This window comes from Dysidea avara, chromosome 14 (assembly GCF_963678975.1).
Source record: "Dysidea avara chromosome 14, odDysAvar1.4, whole genome shotgun sequence".
Lineage (NCBI taxonomy): Eukaryota > Metazoa > Porifera > Demospongiae > Dictyoceratida > Dysideidae > Dysidea > Dysidea avara.
The window spans coordinates 2,839,291-2,861,251 of record NC_089285.1 but is presented as its reverse complement, the minus strand read 5'-3'; the positions used below and the strand labels follow the sequence as shown (position 1 = coordinate 2,861,251).

Genomic DNA, 21,961 nt, shown 5'->3' with positions numbered 1-21,961 from the left:
CAAGTGAATTGATTGGGGGAAGAAACTGAATTTATAAAGATCAACTTGAAATGATAGCTGGACAAATTTGATACTATTTCGGGTATTTCCACATGTAGTACTGATTGCAGATGTAATATAATTTGGCATTTCTAGTTCAGAAAGTCCATGTAAGATTTTTAAAAGCATTAGTAATCGTAATTCTTCATGTTGGCATTGTCCTGATTTCATATTTAAGGAATGTTTAATAGCTGATACACTACTTGTTCTTCTATAATCTGAGACAATAAAGTGTGCTGCTTGGTTTTGAATAGCTTCAAGTTTGTTAATATGACATTGTGAGTGTGGTGTCCAAACTGTGGCAACATAATTAAAGATTGGTTTGATAAATATGTTGTAAGCATCCAGTTTCACTTGTTTATGGCAGGATTTCTGATTTTGACAAATAAAGGCGAGTGTGTGATTTGCCTTTTGACAAGTGGCATCAATGTGGTATTTAAAATAAAGCTTAGAATTGAGTACAACTCCCAAATATTTAGCTTCAGTGACTGCAGCAAGTTTTTGTCCGTGCTAAAAGTATTCAGATATCAATGGGTGTTGTTTTAGAGTAATGGTTAACGCTCTACATTTACTAATGTTAAATTTCATTTGCCATTTTTCTTCCCACATTTCAAGTTGTATCAAGTCTTGCTGTATCAAAGTAATGTCATCGGGTGAATCTATCTGTCTGTAAAGGACACAATCATCTGCAAAGAGGTGACATGAAGATGACAAGTGTTGTGTTATATCATTGATGTATATTAAAAAGAGTAAGGCCCTATCACACTACCTTGTGGAACACCGCTGACAATTCTTACAGGCTCAGAGGAGTAACCTCCACAAACAACATATCGAGAGTGGTCAGACAGGAAATAAGTGATCCAACTTAGTACTCTTCCTTGTATTCCATAATGTTCTAGTTCAATAGAAGGAGATGATGGAGCACCTTGTTGAAAGCTTTGCTAAAGTCTAGCAAAATAATATCAGTTTGGCTTCTATTGTTCAAGTTCAGTGCAAAATCGTGAGTAGCATTAATCAATTGCAGTTCTGCCGAGCGATTCTCACGAAACCCAAATTGAACATCTGACAGTATATGATGGTTTAATAGGTGTTTCATAATATTTGTATGAATGATATGTTCCAGTATCTTGCTACAAACACAAGTAAGGGATATAGGACAACAATGTGCTGGGTGTTTGATCTTTCACCTTTTTAAAACAATGGGGTTACCAGTGCTTTCTTCCAGTCTTGTGACACAGTCCCTTGGTGCAAGGAGACAGTAAAAAGTAAAATTAAGCACTGGTAACCCTATTGTTTTAAAGATATTTCGTTTGATAGTAATTTTAATAGTCTTGTAGGAAGCTTATCTGGACCATGGGACTTAGATGGATCCATATCACTGAGTAAATGGGAAACTCCAGCTGATTTCACAATCAGGCATGGTTGAATAAAGGCTGGGTCCTAAGCTGGGGTACAGATGTAAGCTGGGGTGCGGATGTTCACTGCTAGTAAAAACAGTGGGAAAATATTCATTTAATATATTCTGGTTCTTGTGGTATTGTACACCATCTTTCTGTAATGTTGACACTCCACAATAATCAGTTCTAAAAACTTTATATAGCTAAACATTTTCTTCTTTTTCCCTCTTTCGTGGGATTCATTGATAATAGGTGACATGTACCTATTGTAGGAATTGCGACATCCTCTCTGCATTCTGCTCTTCAATTCCTTAAAATGGGCCCAGTCAGAGTGTTGGTTTGTTGATCTAACTTTATTGTAACTCCTTTGTTTTTGCCTCCTTAATTTTCTGTTAATTTATGGTTTGTGGTTGTTGCAACACTTGGGTTTAGCTGGAACCATTTCCATTAAGTCCAGTAATTGGTTGCAAAAACTACACCACATCTGTTAAATGGGTGAATAAATACTGTAGTCCTGCTGGAAGTTAGATGTAAAATCAATCATTTGATGCTCATTTCTTGCAAACTTACACAAATAGATGTTATGTATTGGTTGTTTTTGGTATGTTACTTCTAAATTCATATTGACTAATATTATATCATGGTCACCGATGCCAGGTAAGGGTTTGCAAGTTTAAACTAATGATGGTCGGTTGGTAAAAAATAGGTCAAGTATATTGGTTTGTCTTGTTGGAAAATCTACTACTCGTGTAAAAAGCACACTCAGCACACATATCTAATGTCATTTCATGATAATATCAGCAACTTACAATTGATTCACTACTCCAATTGGTATCAGTAAGTTAAAATCACCAGTACAGCAAAGTATTGCATTAGGATCATTTTTTAAACTTTATCTACTATGAAATCACATAAATTTCTTAGGTATGCAATATTTGCTTGTGGTGGACTGTAAACACAAATCAAGATCAACTGTTTGTTTTTATCTAACTGTACTGATATGGTGCAGGCATCAAGAAGGGATGGGCCATCAAGTTTATCAAACTTCATTAAGTTTTACGGCAATTAGCACTCCACTATAACCATCGGTGCGATCATGTTGACAAACTTTGTAGGAGGAGGGTATAATTTCATTATCAAGGATATCTGGATTTAACCAAGTTTCATGCAAACAAAATATATCACGATTTTGGTCATAATAATCCCGAAGTGATTCTTTCTTACTATTAACACTTTGTGTATTGAGGGATAAGATCTTAAGACTACAATACAATTACACGAAAAAATTTGGAATTTTCAACTAGAGTAGGGACCATAGCACATCGATAAAAAGTACTGAAACAAGTTGGAGTAGTCCATGATATTAAATCACAGTAAAACAATAAGAAGTGTTATATCCCTACTGTGCATTTCCGTTATGGTATATATATTGAGCACAGTGGGAATATAACACTTCTTAATGTTTTACTGTGATTTAATATCATGGACTACTCCAACTTAAATTGTTTCAGTACTTTTTATCGATGTGCTATGGTCCCTACTCTAGTTGAAAATTCCAAATTTTTTCATGTACTTGTTTGTTAACTTTTTTTGTAAATAATTTTATTATGACTGGTGAACCCACGCATACGGCATCTGAAATGGCACCGCACCCCAGCTACATCAATTATCGTCTGAAAAGTGAACTTGAGTATCCATTATGCTTCGTTGTCAGCTATGTTCAACCCATTACATAGCATTTCAAATCAAGAACTTTCCCGGAAGCACCTCTACAATCTACGCATACCAAAAGAAATGGTGCCGCACCCCAATTTTATTACTTATCCTCTGAAAGTGAAGTATCCATTACGCTTCACTGTCGGCTATGTTCAACCCATTACACAACAATACGAATCAAGAACTGTTTGAAAAGCACCTCTACAATCAAAATAGCCACAATAAAAAATACGAATGATTTTCATTTCGAAGGGAAGCCATCATGTGCTCGTGCCAAATCAACACCTTTTCTTGTCAGCAACGATGAATGGGACACAAAGGAGGACGCTGGTAAGTTCATGAAGAATGCATTGTACATACTGCAGTATGCCAAAAGGCACCTGTCAGGCCGAAGCGACATCGAATAGTGAAAAAATCAAGCCCGTAGCCTTAGCCGTTATCGAGTTACGCTTGTCTGAAGGCATCAGTCAGTCAGTTACTTACTCAGTCAGTAGAAAATTCCGTCGAATAAAAAAACTTTAAAATTCCGTAGTAACTTGTTGAAAGCATTTCGGGTCGATCTGAAAGCTTGTTTGGGCTTAATTTTACCTCACCAATACTGCCTCATCGTCGTAAGGGAAAATTGAGGCTGGTTTTTGGGTGATATTATTTCGTGGGCCACGCCTACTCCTTTGTGGTCCCTACTATACAGTTACTATCGTACCGTATGATTTTGGTACACAGTCATAAATTGTATATTATCAGTACCTGCTGCTGAATGGATGGATGAGTTTTGATTGATTGTGACAATCTTGCCATGTCTAATTACAATGTTCTGCTCTCTTTGGGACCTTCGCCTTTTCAATTCAGCCATCAGTTCTTTAGTTAGTTCTCTTTCCTTGAGAGTCATGTCAGGTGAGATGTAGACATTCTTGTGATGCTCACTTTTACGTAGAAAACTAGCATTTACCTACTATCACAGCCATTTCTTGGCCACCAACTTGGATCTCACTCACCATTGATTTTTTTGGGGACTGGCTGTTTTGGATTAGATTCTGTAAGTAAGAATGAATGGGCCGAACACTTTTTATTGAAGATTTGAATTTTGTACTACCATTTTTGCTGTCTGGCCAGTTCTAGAACTTTGTTAATTTTGCGTACAATTAGAACAATGTAGTTGTATTGTAAGTCTTCACCCTCAGTTAACAAATGATTAAAATTGTTGTCAATCTACTTGGTGATATCTTCTAGGTCATGTCTTTCACATTCGCATTTTCTAGCTTTCGTGCTAATGTTAATGTTGCTCTATTATTTAATCACAATAGAATCTTCTTGAGAAATTAAAGGTGTTGCAGCAATAATACTATAACAAATGCTTTGTTATTGCTTCATGGCAGTTGAAATGTCTACTGCTATATCAGTAACCACATATTGCTGACACTCTAATATATAGCAATAATGGTATCACTATTAAATGTTGTGATGGAAATTTGGGTAATAATAGTTGTTAATTATGCACTACTATATATACATATGACTATCTGTCACTGTCATTAGTGTCAGTAGCTCTAACTCTACAGGAATCACATTGCTAAACTATAGCTTGTACATACACCTTACATACACAATGTTTTACCATACAATATAAAATTTTGGTGATTTAACTCTAGAATTTGGCAAACAGTATTTTGGCAGTGCTTGTGTCATACTGCATTCTCCTTTAAGAATTTTTGTAAATTGAAGTCAATTCCCTGAATCAAATTTTCTCCCACCAAACTTTTGTATTGTACGGTATAAAATGATATTATATTTTCAGTGTATGGTGCTGCTTGCAATGATAGTGAAGCTGGTGACAGTAATGAGATCCCACCATCCTCATGTAAGTAATGATTCACTTATACAAAAAATTGAGAAATTTCACACATTGTATAGTACAAAGTCATGCTTGTTGTTTTTTTAAAATAAATTGATCTCCTACATTATGTCACAGTACAGTAGTACTGTATATATTAGGAATCATGAAGGTTTGGGCTTTTCTAGCACAAAATATCACCCTAAAACCGGCTTCATTCTTCTTTCATGACAGCTTGGCAGATGCAATCGAGGCCAAAAATGTCTTCAGTAAATTCTTCCAACAAGTCTTATGTAATATTTTAAAATTTGTTCAACTGAATTTTCAACTAACTGGTTGCTTGACAGCATAACTCCACAATGAATAATGCTATACAGGCTTGGCTTCTTCACTATTTTACATCGCTTCATCCTGAGATGTGCTTTCTACCAACTGCAGCAGCTACAGTGTATGCATCATGGACTTGCCTTTGTCCTCCTTTGTGTCCTCACTAACAATGCAAGGTGTCGATTCACGAAAGCATGATACAACTTCCCTGAGGCTGTGTTGACTAGCTATTGTGTTAAATGCCCATATTTTCTGTAGCGAGTGGATTGATTGCAGTGACACTTCTTATACTGTTCTTCATTTGTAACTCTGTGTAATAGACAGTGTATAGCCTAAAAATGAAGTGTACTGGCCACTTAAATTTTTTAGTAATTGATTGTTGGGGCCCACATTCAGATGTGAAATTAATTTTATCCTGAAATCATTCTTTCTAAGTGCAGCTTCAGTTAGTTATGATTATGTTACAATAAAGTTTAAAAAAAAGAAATGAATAAATAAAACAAGTAGAAGTAAGAATTTTAGGGATCAAAGGAAAAAAGCAGTGAAACAAGATAGGTTGCCTATACCTGCAGATATACTAATGGACATTTAATCTCTAATTCAGTAATGGTTATAACTAACTGTACATTCACAAACTTATGCTATAATTAATGGATGCAATATTGCTAAGTTTGTGGATTCCACTGTCGTAATCCATGTGGTTTTGTTCATCATTTTGATACCAGTTCAAAGATACAGTACACTTTGACTTGTAATAATATTGAACAATGCAGAGCTTGTATTGTGAATTTAATTTAGTAGGCTGAGTAAGCTTGCAAGAATTTGACTATATACATAGTTGTTTGTTAATAAACTAAATTCTATTGTGAATGATCACTAAAGTAATCGTTTGGGTGATACGTGGATGTGTATTTCTACCATGTACCCTGCAGCCATTGAGCAGACCACAGAACAATAATACTATAAGTTACTAGCTAGTTCCATAGCTAGTAACTTATATACCTGTCTCAACAACTAAGTTATTAATACAAAAAAGTTAAATTAGAAACTTGATCCCACAATCATAAGTTAACTAACATTGCATATTGAGCGTAGGAATGGGTGAATATGGTTATGAAAGCTATTAGCCCATGGTATTAAAACCAAGATCAATTACCATATCCTAATTAGTATATGAGCAATGGAGTGAAGCTTGTTAGTTCTTTCTCTTAATAGGTGAGCATGGATGTTATGTGATAATCACTGCAGCTTAATTTTGCAGTCTAAGTAGAGTTAGCTATGGCACTTGATATACATATTGTACTTTAATACTGATGTTTTGATAGCATCTGATAATGGGAATGACACTGAAAGTGTCAAAAATGTTCCTGCAGAGCAATGTAGTGACAACAGTGGCGTAGCCAGACTTTTTGCCATGCCCGGGCACTGGGTGGGCAAGCCATTCCACTATACATACACATGCCCATCTTCATGTGGACATCAATAAACGTTTTAAAATGTGCTGTGCATTACTATCTACATATACTCTACCTATGCTATGATAATAACCTTACATTTGAATGAAAGCACGGAGCACTTATAGTAGACTACCCGCATCACGTGATGACTTTAAACTGTGAGATAATCAGTCTACAAACAGGGAGAAGAAATAAATGCTGACTCTACACAAGTACTCCATACCATCTGAAATATCAGTCTAAGCCCCGGTATCCATACACGAAGCTTGAACGGGTTCCCACATTTCATAGCATCAATTCGAGTTTTCATCAAGGTTTTCATTCACACAGTCCACACTTCATTACAAACACGAAGACACACTGTCCCTATCTGTATAGAAAAATTTCTTTCTTTAGTCCTTTGTCAGTGCTGGCCGCATTTTAATCACGTGATCTCATTCTATTTATTGCTTTTCCTTCACCATTAATACCACAATCGAATAACTTATAATAAAACCCCAGGGGGAAACCCGGTTACTGCTGGCCAGCCAGCATTGGCGAAGTGGACACACAGTAAGTTGTGCTAGCTATCCTTGTATATTATAATTAAGTGATTGTTCATCTGTGATTCAGCCCACCTCCTTAATTATTCTGGGTAGCTGGTGGTAGGGCAAAGTGACTTGATGCCCAGGCAATTCCCTGGCTTGCCTGGGTCTGGCTACGCCACTGAGTGACAATGGTAATCTGTCTTTTGGTATTTCTTCTAACACCACTTCAAGTGATACTCGTGTTATGGACAACTCCGCTACAAAAATTCCTAATGCTGTTACTAATATTCCTACAGATATTGGTGGTGATGTACTCTCTGGTATTCCTGCTGATGTTTCTATTGATGCTGCTCATAATAATACCACATCATTAGTTTATCAATCATTTTCTACCCAAGTTCTTCAACCAAGTAAGTATCTAGCATATTAGTAACAACTCATTGTGTTGTACAAAGATAGCATTTGTATTAAGTGCAGGATGAGTGATCACATTGACATGCTGAGAGATTATCAGTTTTGTCATCATACCATTAAAGTATAATAAAAATATCATTGAAAACAAGTTTTGGGCTTTATTTCTTTGCTGTTCACCATTGCTTAGGGCATAGTCATGCAGTAGCAGTTACAATGTATGAATGCATCATGGATTTACTTTTGTTCTACTTTGTGTCCCATTTCTAGTTTGATTGCCCAATTAGGGTATTTAAATGGTGTGTTAGAGACTAGACCCCGGTCTTCTACTCCCTATGGCCAACTGATGAATGTCAGTCGCTGTAATTGAGCAGATTTAGTATGTTTTGTACAATTTTGCATTAAGAAAATTATACACTCTAACATAATCATAGAATGCTTTTGTTAAAGTAAATCTTAAATGAATATCACTGAAGACACACAGTAGTGTGTTGTGCAGTTAAGAAAGCTGACTTGCTACACCGTGAGTATTTTTACAGAAAGAAACAAAATATAATTTTCATGCATGCATAGTTCTGTGCTCCCTTCTTGAATTGGAATTATTTGTACTGCAAGTGCCCTACGCCTTCAGCACCCCACATACCACATTTGGGCAAGATTGCCTAATGTAATCATGAAATGCAAGCTCTCAAAATTTTGGCTTTATTTCTTCGTTTAGGGGCCTTGGAGGGTTTAGAATATGTAGCTCAATTTTCTTGAACTTTGGTGAATGTATTGCAGTACCAAATCTGTTAAAGATTTATAGAGCTATGGACAATTATTTTCATCAAAAAGGCCGACTTATTATCATGCCTACAGGGTAAACTGAATATGGAATGACTTAAAAATTGGTTTCCATATAGGTTAGCTATCATTGCTCAAACCTTTTGTGGTTCAAAAGAAATGACATAGACAGCTATAGAGTTACAAGGTAAAAACCAAACAACTGTAAATCATGGGGTTGAAATACTCTAATAGAACAGTCATCATGGGGTAAAATGGTACATTAAATAGGGCTGCACCGATTCTAGTATCGGTATTGGTATCGGGCCGATACTGCTGTTTTCATGAAGTATCGGAATCGGCCATTATATTGTTGCAGATACCGATTCTTATCACGTGCGAGAATAAAATAACGTTTGTTTATACTTGCTTATTTAACTAGCACAGTGGACGCCTAAAAGCATCAAGTATAGCACTATATTATAGCTAACTGCCAGCAAAATTACTGATCTATGCATGCAGAAACCTATACGTGTGAAAACGCTTTACTGAGAAAAAGATCGATATACTCTAATAGAACAGTCAGTAACGCTAATAGAGCAATCAGGTAGAAGTGACTGTTCAGTATTAGAATATTTTGTTTTTGTAAGCACCATTATTATCAATACTCACGGTAGTGAGTCGTGCGGCCAAGAAACTACAAAGCGTACGCCACAATTAAAACGCGCAGCCACTACTGTGAGTTATTTACGTGTAGGGACGGTTTTGCAATATTAGCCTGGATTGTGCAATCTCTCTCAATAGGTTTATACTGCGTTTCGTGATTTTAAAAAAACTTGGTGTCATCGTTTTCTTGTCGCAACCTCTAAACAAGCGTATTTAGATATAATTCACTCAATTTCTCTCCTTGTGTTTCAGCTGTCGCTACATTGTACCACTCAATGCACTCGTGTTTCTACAGTCCATCTGGCACTAACATCAAGACACATGGTAGTGTGTCGTGCGGCCCAAGAAGCCGGCGCGCAACCCCGTGAGTATATTGACAGGAAGAAAGAAAACGCAATTTTCGCACCTCCGTAGCTCTGTGCTGCCTTGATGAAACAAGACGAATTTTTCTGTGTACATTCCCTCCAACTTCAGTACTCCACATTCCAAATTTGAGCGAAATCGCTTCAGGCATTCCTGAGATATGCGACTTCAAAAATTGGCTTAGTTTCTTCGTTTTTTTTCTTCTTATTTTTCTTCCTCTTTTCGCACACTTACAAAAACTGCTATAAAACGCGAAAGCGTTATCCGATTGCCTTGAAATGTGGCACACAGAAGGAAGGTATAAAGGCGCATCTCGGTACCAACCTTGGCTGGAATACCATAAACAGGCAAAGAGTTATGAGCGATTATGCACGAAAAATAACACCAATATGTTGTCACGCCTACAGGGTAAACCGCGTATGGGAAGAAGCTGAAAATCGGTGGGTGAATAGGTTAACTATTGAACCTCAAACCTTTTGTGGTTTGAAAGAAATCGAGCTAAAAACCAGGAAGATACAACAACAAAACCAACAGTGTGTAACAATTATGCAACCGAGATTAGCTAATAAAAAACGAATACTTGCCACGCCTACCAGATAAACCGCTTGGGGTAATGCTTTGAAATTCACTGTACAGATGGAGTAATCATCTTAGAAAGGCTCTTCAATGGTCTAGAAGAATCAGACTTAAAGCCACGGAGTTATAACACGAAATCCAACTTGGTGTAGCAAGTGCGAGATCGAGATACTCTAATAGAGCAGTCATCCTAATAGAGCAGTCACCCTGAACACAATTCAAGAGATCAGTTAGAAATAAGTAACCTGTATAGAGATCAGCTACAAACAAATCACCCTGTAGAGAGTTCAGCTACAGACAATTCACCCTGTTCAGACATCAGTTAGAAGAAGTTTTCTTGTAGAGTGTTCAGTTACAAACAAATCACCCTGTTGAAAGATCAGCTAGAAGATGTCACCTTGTAGATAGTTCAGTTACAAAGAAACCACCATGTAGAGAATTCAGCTACAAACTAGTGACCCTGTAGATACATCAGCTAGAAGAAGTTACCTTGTAGAGAGTTCAGCTACAAAGAAACCATTCTGTAAAGAGCTCAGCTGCAAACAAATCACCTATACAGAATTCAGCTACAAACAAATCACCCTGTAGAGAGATCAGTTAGAAGAAGTTACCTTGTAGATAGTTCAGCTACAAACAAATCATCCTGTACAGAGCTCAGTTAAAAGAGGTTTCCTTGTAGAGAGTTCAGCTACAAACAAATCACCCTGTAGAGAGATCAGTTAGAAGAAGTTACCTTGTAGATCGTTCAGTTACAAACAATTCACCCTGTAAAGAGATCAGCTAGAAGAAGTTACCTTGTAGACAGTTCAGCTACAAAGAAACCATCACGTAGAGAATTCAGCCGCAAACAAATCACGTGTAGAGAGTTCAGCTACAAACAAATCTCCCTGTAGAGAGATCAGCTAGAAGAAGTTTCCTTGTAGAGAGCTCTGCTACAAACAAATCACCCTGTAGAAAGATCAGCTAGACGAAATCACCTTGTAGAGAGTTCAGCTTCAAAGAAACAATCATGTGAGAGCTCAGCTAAAAAAAAAAAAATGGTTCTGTAGAGAGATCAGCTAGAAGAAGTTACCTTGTAGAGAGTTCAGCTACAAAGAAACCATCATGTAGAGAGTTCAGCTACAAACAAATCACCCTGTAGAAAGATCAGCTATAGAAGAAATCACCTTGTAGAGAGTTCAGCTACAAAGAAACCATCATGTAGAGAGTTTAGCTACAAACAAATCACCCTGTAGAAAGATCAGCTATAGAAGAAATCACCTTGTAGAGAGTTCAGCTACAAAGAAACCATCATGTAGAGAGTTCAGCTACAAACAAATCGTCCTGTAGAGAGATTAGCTAGAAGAAATCACCTTGTAGAGAGTTCAGCTACAAAGAAACCATAATGTAGAGAGTTCAGCTGCAAACAAATCACCTGTACAGAATTCAGCTACAAACACATCACCCTGTAGAGAGATCAGCTAGAAGAAGTTACCTTGTAGATCGTTCAGCTACAAACAATTCACCCTGTAGAGAGAGCAATTAGAAGAAGTCACCTTGTAGAGTGTTCAGTTACAAAGAAACCACCATGGAGATTTCTGTAATCAATATATGTGACCGGATTTGCGAAAAGGGGTCTTCCACACACATCCAATTCCGTAAATGTTGGAGATCATAACTCAGTGTTCAAGTAACATATTAACCTGACAATTTCACCATGTATTCAGCTATAGTGGTGCGCACCACTGTCCAAATTTCAAGGCAAAAGCTCTTTCCAATCTGAAGTTATCAATTGTCAAAGTTGGCAAATTGGATGTGTTTGGAAGGCCCCTTTTCGCAAATCCGGTCACATATGTATTATATATATAATTTGTACATTTACTGATAAAATATTTAAAGTACATCTACTTCATCTTTTCTTCTTCCTGTAGTAAAGAAAAATAAATAGGTTAAAAAAGTCCCAAAGCTTGCCATAGGCCGGCTTTGGGGTATACAAATACAAAAAGAAATGAAATCTAATCCAAAACAGCCAAGCTGTAAAAAAAGTGTGCGGCCCTCAGAAAGGCTATGGTGAAAAAAGATGTGAAATCCAAGGTGGCGGCCAAGAAATGGCTGTGATGGTAGGTTAATGGTAAAAATTTTAATAATGACAATTTAGGTAAATTTTGTGAAGCGGCACAAAAATTCACCTGAATTGTTGTTATTAAAATTTTTACCATTAACCTACCATCACAGCCATTTCTTGGCCGCCACCTTGGATTTCACATCTTTTTTCACCATAGCCTTTCTGAGGGCTGCACACTTTTTTTACAGCTTGGCTGTTTGGATTAGATTATCTAGTACTGGATCGCTTCTACGCGCATTTTCTCTGTTCAAACCTGTAATCCCTACAATAACTTTTAAAGACACGATGTGGACACAAGCCCTACTGTCTGACAAACAAGTTGTGAAAGCGTGCAGAGCTGTACGTTACCTTGGGAAGGCGTTTTAAGCAGAAATCTTTTTGACTCCATTCAGTGCCACGCCTCATGCGAGCGTTTATAATCGGCAGATGTCTTATAAACAAGGTGTGAAAGCATAGAGAACGTACAGACACTGGGAAAAGTGTAAGTCATTAGTTAAGACTCCATTTAGTGCCATGTACCATGCAAGTATTATTTTGCAAGTTGTGTGGAATGACCAAAACTCATGTACAAAGTCACAAACTACATTCCAGACAAAGTTTGTTGCCATACAGTACGTACATAATGAAAGCCACAACACAAACTCCACCTTAATTAGTGCTTTGTGGAAGTGTGACAGCTACAAACAAATATGAGGCGATTCTAATTGCAGATAGAATGGCTGCGAAATCCATGAATTTTTTTTGCCTTACAGTAAATTAACATATAGCTAACAATGTTATTACAACACATAACAAAAATTTAATACACCACATCAAATAGTTTAACACCAAAAGTGATTTCTTGGATGCTGCCTGATGACACAAGACCATGTGAGCCCTGTAAAAGAACAAGCAGGTGCTGAATTAAACGTACAAAAAATTTTCTTCAAGGCTAAGTGAATCTGGTGCAAAAGAGGTAATGTAAATGTTTGGTACTTAAGTACGTAAACATGAACACGAGGAGACCTGTCAAATTATAAGCATAACATGCAAACTGACCTGGGTATTTGTTACCATCATATGAGATAGTACAAATATTTACAAATTCACGACAACTTTGATGTCACAATTGAGCACTATAGAGAAAGAACATACAATACAATTCCTCTGTATGTATGTAAACTGATATGAAATTCACAATACTAATAAGATTCTGAGTTAAGTAACATGACCACATCCACTCCACTGTTAGTGGGTGAATCACTATGACTATATAGATTGCCTGCAAAAACTGATAGGTGGGTATTAAATGCAATACACTTAAAATTTGTCACTTTTTACACAAATGGCACATTTGGGGATTTCATTTGTTTAAACAGTTGACATTGTTACACAGAGACACAGGTTTCACTGACAATTGAGAACTATAGAACACACATAACATTATAAAATTCCTCCGTCTACTTACCCCCGAACCTTGATCTTAGTTGCCAAGCTTAGAGCTCTAGCCAAGTTACGTATGTAGCACTGCTAGTAAGAGAACTGCATGACCAAGCACCCTGTACCTGTAAAATTGACAGGCGGGCATTAAATACAATACAGTTAAAAATCTGTCACTTTTTACGTAAATGACAGATTTGGGGACCTGAAAATTTATTGCACCCTTGAGGTAATATAAAATCTGAGGACCTGAAAATCCATCACACCCTTGAGGTAATACGTTTGAGGATTCACAAGTTGGCCCGGCAGTGACCTTACTACACAGTGTCCTGATTAGACAGGTTTCACTGTACATAAATTTAGTTATTTAGGCCAGTATGCAACGTGAATGAGTATTTTTTTGTACAAGCATCATGTACATTACCTTACTTCTTCCACCTACAGTTCCGGGACTTCTAAATTGGCACTACAGTGACAATACTGAAAGCTGTTTGATCTGTACGAGTACACCTTGTTGACAATCCATCCATGAGATAATTTCAAGCCAGATAATATTGGTGTTTGCTGCTACTCAAGTTGGTACCATCACAGAAGTTTTCAGCTTGGCCTCAGTGAATATGCACTAGTCAGACTAGTGCAGACGTCTGACAGTCTAAAAACCAATCGCATACGTGCGGTTAATCAGCAGGGACGGATCCAGGGGGGGGGGGGCTTTGGGGGCTGAAGCCCCCCCCTTCATATGTCATATTTAGGCTTTACTTGATCAATATGTTGAGTATTATAATGAAATTTTGTCTTAGCATAATTATATGATCACTAATAATACAAATACTCATAAAACCACCTTATAAACATCTTTCCAAGGTATTATCAGTGGATTTATGCTAAAGTTTATGCAACAAGGACCCGGATCAGCATTGGAGGTGTACAAGATCGAGATACTCTAATAGAGCAGTCAGCTAACTACTCTAATAGAACATTCACTGGAAACATGTAGTTGGTTCTGTTATAGAATTTTTCCAAATCTTCCTGCACCTATACATACAATGAAGTGCATTGGTCTGTTTAAAAGGCTTCATTCATCTACTCGTGTAGTTAATATGTATGGCAATACTTAATTCAGGTACACAATTTCCATTGAAAATGCTCTCAAATTCAATCTTGTATTGTTCAAATTTCAAAACTTTCCACTTTCAACATTATTATTCTAACATGCACCTATTCTTAGTTGTCTGTACCTACCCAAACTTTTCCATTAGCAAAATGCTTCAGAGAGCCATACCTATAATCTAAAGGCAGTATATAAAATATCTACAGGCAGAAAATATTAGGGATTTTATGTGGAAATGTCTCCAAATTGCAGTATTTTAGCATCAATTTTTCAAAATTTTCCTGGGGGGGGCGTGCCCCTAGACCCCCCTAGTTCCAGCATGCAAAGCATGCTGGGAAGTGTGCTTTGCACACCTCTACCCAAGAGATTAGTACCTTGACTTAGCCCCCCCCTTTTATAAATCCTAGATCCGCCCCTGATCAGTGTGAATGGATGTGGCACTTTGTACACTAGCCTCATTTTTTCACTCCTCATTTCGTTACTGAACCTCCACTCCTCGTTTCGTTACTGAACCTCCACTCCTCTTTTCGTTAATACTGAACTTCCACGAAGAGCTGAGTACATCAGTATTCTCGCGACTCTTTAATGTCCATTCGACTTCTTCAAGCGGTGTACGTATTAATCAGTTAAAGTACACTTCACCACGCCATTACAATGCAACAAATATTTAGTATTCAGTCCTCTCATTGACATGGACTGCCATCAATAATATTAATGTAAACCGCGTATCACGTGTGTTCACTTGAGGTGTTACAGGGACTTTCCAAGAGATTTCCCCTAAATAGGCCACGTGATCATTGTCAGTCCAGTGGAACTTGTTCTTGGTTATGACTCTACAATAGGGTTTCCAACTCAAAATATGAAAGTGTCTCTTTTTGTTGTTTTTGATGATTTTCACACAGGCTGACCTTTAAGATATAACAAACAACCATTTATTTGTTGTTAAAATGCTTTAGCACTTGGTATCAGTGTAGTTTTTGGCATGCGTAAATACTCAAAAAGTGGTCACGTGACCAGCAATTCAATAGGCGATATTCAAACAATAATTAAGGCTAAAACCAGTTCATAGGGTGAACTAGGACACAATTATCATGTTTCTTACCTCAGTGACACTTTCTACATCTTGTAGTTCCGTAGCATGCACAAAGTGTGTAACTCAAACTATTGTGGGATCTTTGGTCACGTGACCACTTTTTGAGCATTTACGCATTCTAAAACTATGCTGTTACCAAGCGCTAAAGATATTTTAACAACGAATTAACACTTGTTTGTTATATCTTAAAGGTTGGCCTATGTGAAAATTGCTACAAATAATATAAAGGAGCACTTTCGTATTTTGAGTGGAAACCCTATCTACAATGCGGTACACGTACTTTAATGTATTTTAGTGTTTCCTAATATACTTCCCTCTCAAGACATGGACTAGCTGCCATCAATAATAATATAAATCGCGTATCAAGTGTGTTCACTTTTCACTTGAAGTGTTACTGTGCAGGGACTTTCCAAGGGATATCGCCTAAATACGTCACGTGGTAATTGTCAGTCAGGTGGAACTTATTTATATCCATTAATGCACCATGGAGCTTGTGTTGTGGCTTTAATGATTAATCAATGATTAATCAATCATTATACACATACCATGGTGCAACAAAGTTTGTAACAAATTGCTGGAATGTGGTTCGTGGTTTGCTGGTATTAGCTTGTGTTGTGGCTTTCAACTTTTGTAACAGATTGCTTGAATGTGGTTCGTGGTTTGCCAATGATTGTGTATAATTTTGAGTTGGGGTTGTTCCACACAGCTTGCTCAATATTCAGATGTCTGCATGACGACACAAGATTAAGTGAGACCTGTGAAAGAACAAGCAGGCACTGAACTTAACCTTAAATTAAACATACATGTAACTAACCTGGAACATCGGTTGCAACACCAAAGACACTTGCTTGGATATCCTCATGGCTTAACTATGGAGTGACATGTGTAATTAACTGGCACTAAACAGAATATACAACACAATTTTCTTTTCTGAAAGAACTTTTTAGCACCAAGTAAGGGCATTACCATCTCACTTACAAGAGCATTTCACAAGAGATGTGATATTAACTTGAGTACAACCAATATGTGGTGTATGTTTGTGAACATGTGTGTATAGTGTTTGCACATTTTGTGTGCGTCTTGTGCTTGTGTATGATGTAAGCGTGTGTTTGTATGTAGTGAAATAAAAGTAATAGTATGATGTTTGTGATCTCTTTCATAACCCTTAGCAAAGCATCTAGCTCTACAAGTGGCAAACCAAGTGGATAAGTTGTCCTCAGGACACCATGGAAGTGGCCATAGCAGATTTTATTCATTGATAAGTACAGAATGATTGATATACTCCAATAGAACAGTCAAGCAATAAATACTCTAATAGAACAGTCATGCAATAAAATGCTCTAATAGAACAGTCATTGAACAATATAGGTGAATATTTACATCTCTGTCTGAAAACACTCCCAGATCCCAGATGCAATCTCAGAGTTGTTATTTCAAGATGGTGGCATTCCCCAAGATCACCTAGAAAAGCTCGCATGCTTTAATAAGTGCTTTACACACATGCACATTTGGTAACCCTGACTGTAGTCAATACTTGGCATGACCACTAATTTCTACTGGCCCTTGTCCTAATAAACATGCAGCTACTATAGGAATGTATGTTACATACTCACACCTTGTCAGCAGATTTGTGTTGGGTTGCAACACCTCTACAAGGCAGAATTCATCATACACCCCCCATGGCTTGAACATTGGGTTTGTAGATTATATAACTGACAAAAATTAGTGATATCCCCCCCAATAACACCTTTGCTGTAAAAAAAGGCGTGTCCAAGAAACTACAAGTATCTGTAACCCCATGTAAAAACAGACAAGCTATAGAAAAACACTCCATGAAAATAATGGGTAACTGAAAGAGCTGATATCTAGAGCGGCCAAGAATCAATAATGTTACTACAACTGACTATGATTACTAAAGAATATCTTGGCTGTAAAACAGGCAAATAAAAGTAACTGGCAACCAAAACAGCTGATATCTGAAGCGGCCAAGAATAAAAGTAAGTTGATACAACTTACTACAAATATTAATTTGCAACATTGAATCTTAATCATTCAACAGTGTTCTATACATTCACCCTTGCTACATCCTAAATTAATTCTTTGTAACTCTAATTGGCTGGTAATTTGGCCACCTTTTTCAATAGTCAGAGTAAAGAAAAAAAGGCGGCCAAATTACCAGCTAATTAGAGTTACAAAGAATTAATTTAGGATGTAGCAAGGGTGAATGTATAGAACACAGTTGAATGATTAAGATTCAATGTTGCAAATTAATATTTGTAGTAAGTTGTATCAACTTACTTTTATTCTTGGCCACTTCAGATATCAGCTGTTTTGGTTGCCAGTTACTTTTATTTGCCTGTTTTACAGCCAAGATATTCTTAGTCAGTTGTAGTAACATTATTGATTCTTGGCCGCTCTAGAGATATCAGCTCTTTCAGTTACCCATTAATTTCATGGAGTGTTTTTCTACAGCTTATCTGTTTTTACATGGGGTTACAGATACTTGTAGTTTCTTGGATGCGCCTTTTTTACAGCAAAGGTGTTTGGGGGGGGGGGGGGGGGGGTATTATCTACACTTCTCCAGAAGAATACTGGAATATCCACTGGTTTGCATTTAGTGACTTCCTTCTTTGTGAATCTTGATTGGCTACTTCATTATAAACATGAACCATACTGAAAACGTGTACAAGAATACCATGAAATGCACTATATAATAAATGTGTGCACTATATCTATGAAGTAGCTACTTTAAAGGTACTTGGTATCGGCACTTGTACTTGCAGATACTTCCCAGCTGAGTACTTGGTATTTGAAGTATTGGTAAAAAGTGGAATTGGTGCAGCCCTAACATTAAATGTCAAAAAATCTTAACAGCGTTCAAACCAGGGACCTCCACACTGAGCACCCAAATCCTTAACCACTAAGCTGCTGCTATCACAGCTGTTCACCTTACCGAATTTCTACTTTATAAATGAATATTCTAGCTACAATCTACTAAACAGCAAAAGTTCATAATTAGATTTTATAACCCACTCTAATTTTAATTTCACTTGAATAACATGTGTTCTATTAGAGCATTACAAAAGTAATCAAATAAACTCTGCAATTCAATACTATTGTTTCGGTAGCGACATCAATGTCTTGTTGGACTTTTGACCAAGTTTTCCAACGACAAACCTTTTGGTCACCAAAATAATTATAACTTCTTTAGTATTCCATCAACTCAAAACCCATATCATGGCCATTTTGGTACCAATCAGCAGGGTAGTACACCACAATTAAGACCTACTCACACCTATCGTCATCATCATAATCATCAGTACTATGCTAGCAAATCTTGTGACAAAAGGCTTGAAATTGTAAAATGATAAAGATGTAGGATTTGCTTTGTTAAAAATCGAACAACTGAAACTTATCACACTTTGCATGATAAATTGGGATACTCTAATAGAACAGTCACCACAGAATAAAAATCCTATTAGACAAATAGTACAATCATGCATACCTAACTTGTTATAAAACACTATTGTAAATAAATATAGGCACTATAATACACTATATAGTAGCCATGAACAAGCAAGCACAAAATTATAGTCTAAGAGCAATTAACTACCAATATTAACATAGATCCTTTGGCTTTGGTATCGAATCACTCATGGATTGATAGACGTTTTTCTGTATTGGTAAAGCACTTGCTAGTTTGTCTTATATCATTGTCATTGTATCTGTAAATAAGAAGTACAATGATTTGTGTAAAAGAAACCTCAATGCTAGTTTATGGTTGGCTTTGGGGTATAAAAAAAAGAAGTAAATCCATACAAAAGCAGCCAAGCTGTATAAAAGCATGTGACCTTCAAAAGCCTAAAATTGTGAAATCAAAGGTGGCATAATGACAATTTATTCACAAAGCCATTAGTAAAATGTAAAATCATGAAATGGCTGCCACACAACTTTTTTACCCAGGCTTTTGAAGGCCGCACCTTTTTATACAACTTGGCTGTTTTTGTATGGATATCTGTTTCTATAGGTGTTCCAGTATTTGTTTTATACAATAATGACTGTTCAGTGGAAAATGTAATGGACTTCAATGAGTTATTAAGTAGTTATGGTATAAAAGTGGATGCTGATGTATATCATATTGATGAAAACCCAGATGACTGGTCTTTGTGGGTTGAGAAACAATTACTGAATTGCATATATAACAATGGTCTAATTATAGTGTTGTGGTCAGTAGGATTGAAGATACTATTGCAAGATGGATCTCAAAATTGTCGTATTCAAATGTCAAGTGGTCATATTTTTCGTGCATCACTGAGAAGTATTATGCAGCAGTATCTTAATCATTTTGTGCTGGTTAGTTTTGATCCTGTATCATTGGAGGAACTACCACCATTCCTTAGACATAAGACTGTATACATTATTCCTATAACTAACATTCCAGAAAGTATCTCACCTAGTGAAATATTTCACCATACTGGATTTACACATTTGGAGGACTTGACAGCAACTGTGTTTACTCATAATGATACCACGTCATTGGTTGATCTATCACTTACTACAGAAGTCCTTCAGCCAAGTAAAAAAAGTGAGTGACTAGCATATTAGTAGCAACTCATTGCACAACACTAAGATAGCATTTGTATTAAGTGCAGGATGCATGATCATGTTGACAAGCTAAGAGATTATCAGTTTTGTCATCTTACCATTAAAGTACAATAAAATTATCAATTAGCACAAGTTTTGGGCTTTATTTCTTTGCTGTTCACCATCACGTAGGGCATAGTCATGCAGTAGCAGTTACAGCGCATGAATGAATCATGGATTTACTTTTGTCCTACTTTGTGTCCCATTTCTAGTTTGATTGCCCAATTAGGGTATTTAAATGGTGTGTTAGAGACTAGACTTAAATTATATCATTTGTTGTTTCATGGTTTTGGGCCTTACTACTAGAAATATAATTTCAGCCACATGGCATTAAGAGGGGAAACTTACCATCTCCCCTGCCTTCTACTCCCTATGGCCAACTGATGAATGTCAGTCGCTATAATTGAGCAGATTTTTGTGTTGTAAAATTTTGCATTGAGAAAAGTATACACTCTAAAATAATCATAGAATGCTTTTTGTTAAATTATAGAATTTTGCGTGGGCGAGATCAAAGGAAAAGGTGTACTTTAAATTTCATAAAGTACACTCTCAGCCGGCCAACTGCTTCATCGACCACAAAGAGTGATTTATTGTACCGCAAAGAGTGCTTTATTCGTTCAATAAAGCACTCTTTGCAGTGCAATAAAACACTCTTTGTGGGAAATAAAGCACAGTTGCCCACATGCCTTAGTGTAGGCTAATAGCTTACGGGGCTCGCGCCAGTACGACTAATCACCCAAGCCGGTGAAGGCTGATAGCCTCGCCGCGCTGAGTGATCAATCAGCCCAGCCAATACAAGTTCTACCTCTGGATTGCTTTTATAGACATACCTAAATGCTTCGATAATGGGTGGGAGAAGGTAACGTTGCTGTTACATTTGTTAATATAAACGGACAAGTCCTGGAGATATCACGGAAATACTTCACCATGTGACTCACAATAGAATCGATTGTGGGTTGCGAGCAAAACCTGCCAAAAGACGCAATGAACGTCTACCATGCCAAACTATGGTGAACTACGCGTGAGTCACTTTGTTAAACTAGTCTGTGTGCATTCAGGCTGCTAATAGTTCATGCAACGCGTGTTAATTATGAGCTCTAGTGTATGGTGAAGCTACACGACTAGAAAGTTCCATAAATCATTTAAAACATAGCCTTGCTCGTGCTATATGAAAAATAAAGTACTTGGCGCTTGGCCTCGATGCTAATAAAGCACTCAGCTTCGCCTCGTGTTTTATTAGCATCTCCTCCGCGCGCCTCGTACTTTATTTTTCATATACAGTACAGCTCACGGGTAACGTCACATGTACACGCATGACGCGCGTGACGTGCACTCGAGTGACCCGTGTGGATACAGCAAGGCTACAGTAATGCTCCACGATAGCTAACTCTACTCGAGAGCATCACGCAAGACTAGATAACAGGTCTCACCTATGGTCTTGGGAGGCGACACTGGCTCAGTTCCGCCAGCTGTGAAGTCTCCTATTGCAATGCCTGTGTTGTAGCTACCGAATACTTG

General features: G+C 37.2%; 1 protein-coding gene across 1 annotated transcript in view; it reads left to right on the top strand.

Moving 5' to 3' along the window:
• The window catches only part of LOC136244276 (uncharacterized), a 93,153-nt gene that overhangs the window by 10,740 nt on the left and 60,452 nt on the right, over window positions 1–21,961 (top strand). The window contains exons 8-10 of the mRNA XM_066035821.1: window positions 4,948–5,010; window positions 7,591–7,704; window positions 19,827–20,384. Coding sequence (XP_065891893.1) covers window positions 4,948–5,010; window positions 7,591–7,704; window positions 19,827–20,384 — 735 coding nt within the window. The remainder of the gene's footprint in view (window positions 1–4,947; window positions 5,011–7,590; window positions 7,705–19,826; window positions 20,385–21,961) is intronic.